Source organism: Pseudopipra pipra, chromosome 1, assembly GCF_036250125.1.
Source record: "Pseudopipra pipra isolate bDixPip1 chromosome 1, bDixPip1.hap1, whole genome shotgun sequence".
NCBI lineage: Eukaryota > Metazoa > Chordata > Aves > Passeriformes > Pipridae > Pseudopipra > Pseudopipra pipra.
In genome coordinates, this window is record NC_087549.1 from 105,299,391 (window position 1) to 105,307,626 (window position 8,236).

Consider the following 8,236-nt stretch of genomic DNA (forward strand, 5'->3'; position numbering starts at 1 on the left):
TCCACCAGTACATTAGATGTTGCTTATAAAGGGAAAAAAACCAGATACTACTTTTCCAGAAGCTTGATTTAGTGGAGAAAACTAACGAGAAATAGTTTATCTTAGAAAACAAACAAACAAAAAAGCCAAAACCAAAAAAAACAACAAACTCAAAACACTACCACCTTCCAGTGAAAAAGAAAACATCTCCCTTAGGCTGGAGAAGAGAACTGCAAATAGTTAGGTCTTGGGATTGATTACATCTCCCAGTTTCAAAGCAACCATGTACTGAACACAGGAATGGTTAAACTGCTTTAAGAATGAAACAACATATGTCAATCTCTTCTCCCAATAATTAGTGGATTTAACTTGCACTAAACACATTAGCAATAAATACTCACTTGAAACATGGTACAAATAGTAGACATACAACAGGAAGAAGTTATCACAGAGGACAAAATTTATGATGTCCTGATTATGAACTGTATCAATGACAAAGAGATGATAATAACAACTTTAATCCATTTGCCATGGTACAGTTTCACAGGTAAATTAAGGATCTATAAAACATATCCCCACAATTTCTGACTGAAGCAGCAAAATGAGTTCCAATTCTAGAATTTTTTATCTTACTAGTAAGAAACGAAATCAGACAACTACACACCAAAAATATGAAGCTTGCCAGATCCACTCACACCAAGAAACATGGAAAGGAAACCAGCTCACATTAAAAAAATTAAAATTATATATGAGCTGTAAGGTTTGAGTTTCCTTCCTTTCAAATACTTTGTTCCTTTAAATTACATCTGATGGCTTTGGGATTTAAACTGAACATGCAGGCTGTGAAAAGAGAATGCATGGCAGGAAAAACTGAACTAACCACGTAAAAAGCAGAATGGAAAAGAGCCAGATACAATAAAAAACTGACAAGGGAAATAGGCCTGGTTCTAGATTAAAAGACAATTTAAAAGTATAAAGAAATCATACCCTCCTGTAAAGATTTATTTTTACTTCCTAGCTCAGAAAGCCTAGGATGTGGAATTGCAATTTGTACTACTTTGCTTGCGTAATTACATACACAATGTTATTTAAGCAGGCACCATATGCACATACAAAAAAAGAAAACTAATAGCAAATTCTGGAGTATTCTGTAATTGTGTATCAAGGAAATCTTTATTTGCACACAGTAAGGCGTCAGTTTTACCTCATTTTTTAATGATATCATATATATCCCAATTAGAAGCTTTGGAAGTACATCACATTTTCAAGCAAATGACAACACTGCTGATCCACTCACATCATTACACTGTTATTTTTATCCACAGCATTCAGATCACGCGCAGTATCTATCTAAATTTCCAAATGGCCTTCTCACCTTAAAAGTACTACTGATTTTACCACTAGATAGGAAGTATAGTATGCATTTTAAATCATTCCAAGACAACAGTAGGTTTTCACAAATAGAGCAGAGGCACAATAAATGAAAAATCCTATAATCCAGACTTCAGCCAGGTAGCCAAAAGATTCCTAAAATAAGAGTGTGACCCACATTAACTTGAGGGTGGGTGTTGTTTATTTACAATTTTTTCTGAACACAGAAGAAACATTAACAGACATCCTCTTCTCTCTCAGTATTTTTTAATTACAATCAATTTACAAGCCTGTGGCTAAATAATTTGTTAAATATTTAAGAATTTCTTTCTTTTTTTAATATTGTTTAAAAGAAGATTAATTTGTCAATATTAAATGCAAATTATACTTTTCACTCTTCTCCTTAAGAGTTCCCTCTACCCAAGTTTACAAGTGTTACTTTATCTTTTTAATTCAGAATACATATTCTGACAATTACATTGGATGTAGTTTTATCACTTTCACTGAGGTTCCAGACCTCAAGTCCACAGTCTGACCCATCTTAGTGGAAATCTAGGTGTACAATTAGAAAATACTGATAATTAAACTGCCTACTATTATCAGTTACAGAAAGCAGAATGTTTCAGAAAACTTTATTGTTTCTTGCTTGGAGCTCCACAGAACCTACTCCTTCCTTCAACAAATTTCATTCTTAGTTTCACCTCATCTATAATCAGACATACACAGCATCATTCCAAAGTCTTTAAGTGATCTCCATGAGAACAGATACAATACCTACTTAATAATTCTGTATATTGTTTTCCTTTTAATCTTTAGCTCAAAAAAACCTCTTGCACACATATTTAGAGCTAAAAAGAAAATCCAAGCACTCTACTAACTTGTAATCAATGTTTTCATCATTCCCCTGTGAAACACCCCTTCTTCTGTTTTGCGTACATTTTATATAAGATTTTACTGATTTGGATACACTTAATACAAGATTTTAGTTTGCCTCAGCCTTCCTCCTCGCAGACATAACTCCTTATCTGAAATTATTACTTAAATTATGCCAGTGCTTGAGCAACTCATCCATTTAAAGATTAACTTATCCACTCTAGAACAGTTGTACACGTCATATACTGAGATGTTAAATGTATAGATACATTTATAGATAGATACATTTACAGATGCTGTCTTAAATCAGATACCATTTCAACAAGCCCAGCATTGCTCTCCATGGACCTCGCTGACAGCACGAACAGAAGGTTGGTAGCAGCTTTAACATTAAAATAAATCTCCTGTTACTGTCCTACAGCTTCTGTTATCAGTGGTCTTGTTTTCTAATGTAAGTATTATTCAAACATCAAACCATTAAAGGTTGTATTTACAGTATGCAGTTCATTTCCTCCACTTTTTAAAAAGTCTGATAAGTTGAATTTTGCGTAAATAACTAATACTGCAAAAATTACCTACTCGACTCAGTGAACTTCCTTGCTTAGCAAAAGCCAGATTCTGTTCACAAGATTTTCAGCATCCCTGCTGGGAAAAATGTTATTCCCCCTTAAGCTTCACAGATACTTCTCCCCAAGTCAGCAAAGATGCATCTATAAGCACTAACTGTAGAATTACAGAACTTTGGGATTACAGTCAACACTAAAGTTTTCCACAGCACTTTTGCTCAAACACAACGTAAATCAGACATTTATTAAGTGTGCCTTCTGTCAGTATTGCAGCCATTTTTAAAAATAACTCTCACTGTTCAATCACATGAATACAGTACTGTTATCTAAAACTGGTTTTCAGTTTTAACATGACAGCTGTGAACTTATTAAAAGGCATGCATGATCTATACACCTAAAGGAGCTGAATGATCTTGTGAATGGTGACAAAACACTTTTTTCTGGCAAATTGTGAGAGGAATTTTAGAGTGCACCAACTTTCCTGGGAACACAGTTGGACTGAACTAGATTCTAGACGTAGCTTATTCTGACATAAGCTGCTTTACAGAAAGTGGCCATTAGCTTGCACTCTCACTATACAGCTCATGCATTCGATAATGCACTACAAGAACTCCCTTCTCCCTAAGCCGAAGTTTCTTTGTAGGTAAGAATTAGTGTGGGAATATGTACATTTCACCTATGAATGTTGCAATGCTATGGAACAAAAAACAATTTAAAAGCATATCTTCGAAGAAATCACCATATTTCAGCTTGTTGGCAATTCTAGCAAGAAAGGAAAAAAACACAGCAGGGGGGAAAAAAAACTGAGCTTGAATTTCAAGTCTCTGGCCTGAGTTTACACACCACTGCTTTAGCTCATTTTAAACTGAGCAGAAACACTTTATGATTTTTTTGATGGTGCGGATTTTTAGTGTCTGTCACTTTTCAAGGTGAAATTACATATTAAAAAAAAAATTTCTGGGAAAAAAAATTAAACCTTTTCCCAATTTTCCTCCTATGTTAAAATCTTGAATCCTTCCAAAGTTCCAAACAAAAATAGCAGTTGCCATCTCATGGAACATTTTACTGACACAGATTTCTCCACAGGTTGTTTAACTTTAGTTGTTACTTTCATTTCTCATGGAGACAGAGGAAGGAAAAAAATATTTTTGCTCTTTTTTTTTTTGTCTGTTTTGCAAAGGAAACTACACAACATGAAACGTAACGTTTTTTATGTAATAGCCAGTACTTGATAAAGTACTACCTCTCAAAAACACTCACCATGTCACACAAAATTTTTGAGTCCTAAAACACTGGAAACATATTTCTGAAAGACTTTGTAGCTCTTAAATATTCACATTTTAATAGTCGATAGTGAGACTAGTTATAGCACACTATGTACAAGTAATACTCACCCTTCTGAAGATGCTTTATTGTTACCACAAATAAACATTCCCCCGACTCTCAATGTGATATAGACACTGGGGACAAACAAAGAACGACCTTTAAATTTTTAAAAGTCACATAAAGAATCTGAATGTGCCAACCCCTGAAAAAAGATGAACGTATCTATGAGAAAAATCCCAGTTTAGAAATGAAGATTACACTGAATCTGCTGGTAAAAACTCTTCACTGAAATCTGTATTAGCAAGAACCAAACTCACAATAGCTGAAACTACAGTTGCTAGATTTCAGCAAAGACACTCTTATCCTGCAATAATTAAATTATATTCTTCAAATTGTTAAATGTTTCTTATCAGCAAGACTGAGAATCTTTACTTCCAGTTTTAAAAAAAAAACAAAAAAACTTTTCTCTTGTTCCAATAAAATCAGTGTAGTGCTTTTGTAAGTTAGAAATAAGTATCTTGAGTAATGTACAAGCTTATTATCCCATTCCTGCCGTATCTACGCACGCACTCCTTTTCTTTTGTCTATTAGTAACAATTTGCGTATCACCATGAATACCTGATAATGTCAAACACACGTGCGTGATGCCACAACACACCAATTTCTTTATTCAACCTCACATTTGTTGATCAGGGACGGCTCTGCCCAGTCAGTGCCATCCTTCTCACCTCCCCAGACACTGTACTTTTAGAGAGTGCTCCGGACCACATTAGATCCGAAACACCAGAATTTCCAGCTCCTTATGAACTTTTTTGCGGCGCTCTGGAAGATCGGGATCACACGGTGCCCTTCACGACTGGGAAGTTCGCCGGAGCCGCCGCCAGACTGCCTTACTCCCTCGCCCCTCCTGAACTCGCTCCCTGAACCCTCCCAAGCCAGGGCCCGGAGCCCCCCGCCCAGCCCCGGTGTCCCGAAGGGCGAGCGGGCGGCCCGGGGCGCTCTCAGCCTGCCCGCCCGGATCGCTCCGGCTTCCGGGACCCGGGCGGACCTGTCCCAGCCTCCCGGGAGGAGCGGGGCAAGCTCAGCGCCGCGCTCCCCGCCGCAGGAACCGGGTTTTCCCCGCTCACACACACGCCTCCCGTCTGCCCGTGCCGAGCCGCCGCCGGAGCCGCCGCGTGCCGCCGGCAGGAGCAGGGAGGAGGGGAAGCGAAGCGCCGGGTCTCCCCTCTCCCCACTCTCCCTCCCGCCAGCCGCCCCCTGCCCTTTGAAGGAGCGGTGGCGAGCTCGCCCCCGGCTTGGGGCTGCGCCCCGCCGGGCGGGGATGGGAGCCGCCGGCCGGGCTGGACGGAGCCAACTTAGACAAAGGGCACTCCAGACTCCATGTCTCCCCCCTCCAGCTGTCACTGGCCGGGAGCGCGCGTGTCTTCCCGCCGGCGCCTCGAGGGAAGGGGACGGGGGGCGGCTGCTTCTCAGGAGCCACCGTCGCCCCCATCCCTCCCTCCCCTTCTCCCTCGCTGCCGCCCCTTCCCCTGCTCCCCTCCCCCATGACAAAGGACCCGGGTATAAATAGCCGCTCCCGGCGCCGCCGCCGCCGCCGCGAGCCCGCGAGGTGTCGCTCTCTCACTCACCCGCCCCCCCGCCGCCCCGGCTCCGCGCCGCCGGTGCCGCTCCCGCCGGTGCTGGTGGCGCCGCCAGCTCCGCCCGGCGCTCCCGCTCTCCCGCTCCCTCCCCTCCCGCCGGCCGCCGGATTCACCCTCCCGGACCGAGCGCCAAACGCGCCGGCCCAATCGCCATCGCGCTCATTGGCGAGCGTCGAGCACCGCCTCCATTGGACGGGCGGACGCGGCCGGGGCCCCGCCGGGCCAATCGGGCGCGGCAGGAGGCGGGGCGAGGGGCGGGGCCTGGCTCCCCACGTGCGGGGGGGGCAGGGAGGGGTGGGGAGAACTCTTTGTTCTCGCGCTGCCCGCGCGGGGGGACGGGGGGCTCGCGCTCCCCGCGCTCCCGCCCCCCCACCCCCGCCCCTCGCACCCCCTCACGCCCCGGCCCCCCCCTGCTCCGCACGGCGGGGCCGGGTCCGGGGTCGCGCCGCGACGGGGAGGCTTGAAACTCTCCGTCTGCCTCACGTGGAGAAGGGGGGAGAGGGAGGGGAGAAGGCAGGGAGGGAGGTGAGAGGATTGGCGGGCACCGGGAGGGGCCGCGCTCCCGCTCGGCGCCGCTGCCGAATTTGAATCGGCCCGAGAGCGGGAGAGGCGCAACGGCTGTAACGGTCCCGGGGGGCGGGAACGCCCCGAGCCTCCGGGCCGGCCGTCGGTCCGTCCCCGCAAGTGTGCCTGTTGCTCCCCCGGCACGGGAGCTCAGCCGCTGGAGGTCACTCCAGCCTCTCTCCATCTTCAGCGGTGAAAAATGAAATGGCCAATATAAGTTTTCCTCATGGGCGCTTCGCCCTTCCCTTGTGACTACATCCCTTTCCTGCGTGTCCCACACAGAGCGATGCTTCCGGGGTGCACTGGAGCAATCGCCGCATCCTTGCTTCCACAACTCCCGTCATCCTTCCTTACCGAGTATCAGCTCCCCTCTTCCTTTTGGATGCCTCAGTACATATTCAGGGGCAAAGCTCCGGGGTGATGAGGTCCCCAGTGGTAAAAGTCTCTCCTGGTGGGAATAAATCACAGACGCACCCGCATTCCCAAAGGATGCCGTCGGCGGATGCGCCGAATCGGTGAGCGCGGCTCACGGATCAGAAACGAGGGGAAACGATGGCAGCCTCCGAGGCTGGAGCCAGCCCGCGCTCCCTCACACCGCCCCGTCGGGAAGCCCCGGCGGATGTCTCGGCCGGCTGAGTCACTTTCCAGCGGTGCCGCCTCGTGTCGTGTCTGTGACCTTTGCTTGCCCAAACTTTACCGGCACCAGCCCCGCGCTGGTGCATCGCGGCTGTCCCCGCCGCTTCCTCTCCCTCGCCGCTCCCCGCCCGGCGCGGTTTCCCCCTGTCGTGGGGGGTGGTCATAAATCGCAGCACCAGCAGCGGCGGCGATGTGCCCGCTCCACATCAGGCTCAGATCCTGTTGCTTGCTACGTGCTGTCTCCAGCCTCTAAGGCTGCTATCCTTTCCCCCCATTTCTAATCCGTGAGCCGTGCTCATCAGTCTTGTTTCTGAGGTTTTATTTAAACCTTGAGGATTCGGGCACATTTGCTCTGCTGTCATCCCGCTTTCTGGTCACTGCCAGCCTTTCTTCACCTTCAGCAGTGGAAAGTAAAATTGCCAAAATAAGTTTTCTAATGGGTACTTTGCCATTCTCTTGTGACCAGATTCCTCTCCTGTGCGTCCCACATCGAGTGCTGCTTCCGAGGTGCACTAGAAGCCTTGCTTCTACAGTCCACTTCCATCATCCTTCCTTACCAAGAATCAGCTCCCCTCTTCCTTGTGAATGCCTTACTACGTCTTCAGGATCAAAGCTCCAAAAATGAGCAGTAGCCAGTAATGAGGTCCTGAGTGGTAAAAGTCTCTTGTGGGGGAAATAAATTACAAATACAACCTCATTCCCAAATCAAGCAGTTGGGTTACATGTCAAATAAGGCTCGGTGTTCTTCTACTCAAAGGTGATGTGCTTGTGTGCTTTTATGGTCTCTGTGTCTCTGTATGTAAGTACTTAAAATTTCCAGACTTCATCAGGTATTAAACTTGCAGTGAGAACTCAAGAGTGGGCATTCCTACACTGTAGGTTCTCGATTTACATCATAGCTTTGAAAAGGGGTTTCTATTAGTAGCTTATTTTATTTTTTAAATCTCTGGGGCTTTGTGAGTTATGAGCAAAAAATGTGCAGTAGAAATGGTTTCCTGTTACAGTTACGTGTTGTAGTGTGGTAGGTAGCCATGCCCTTCTTCATATTCTAGTGGAGTGGCTGACAGTTGGAAAGATTATCTTAAAAATATCACATTTGCAAAATATTAGTAATTTCTGGAAATTCAGCTATTTTGAATCTATTCTGCCCCAAGATGGCTGCCACCACCAAAATGGCTACCCAGTCCCTTCACAACTTAGATTTTTTAATTTATTTTGATCCTTCAAGTTGCACTTCATGGTATCTGGTCTTAGTCAGCAAGTAAAAATAACCACTGTTAA

The 8,236-nt window shown here is 45.5% G+C and overlaps 1 protein-coding gene across 6 annotated transcripts in view; it reads right to left on the reverse strand.

Moving 5' to 3' along the window:
* EZH2 (enhancer of zeste 2 polycomb repressive complex 2 subunit) overlaps positions 1-6,784 on the reverse strand; it is a 51,476-nt gene extending 44,692 nt beyond the window's left edge. For 2 of the 6 annotated variants that reach the window (XM_064668886.1, XM_064668870.1), the window contains exon 1: positions 4,184-4,325. In XM_064668886.1, the coding sequence (XP_064524956.1) occupies positions 4,184-4,221 (38 nt within the window). In that variant the 5' untranslated portion in view covers positions 4,222-4,325. Of the gene's footprint in view, positions 1-4,183; positions 4,326-6,673 lie in introns of those variants that run through there. The other 4 variants (XM_064668923.1, XM_064668861.1, XM_064668905.1 and 1 more) reach the window with 3 other exon arrangements.
* Positions 6,785-8,236: the final 1,452 nt, after the last annotated feature.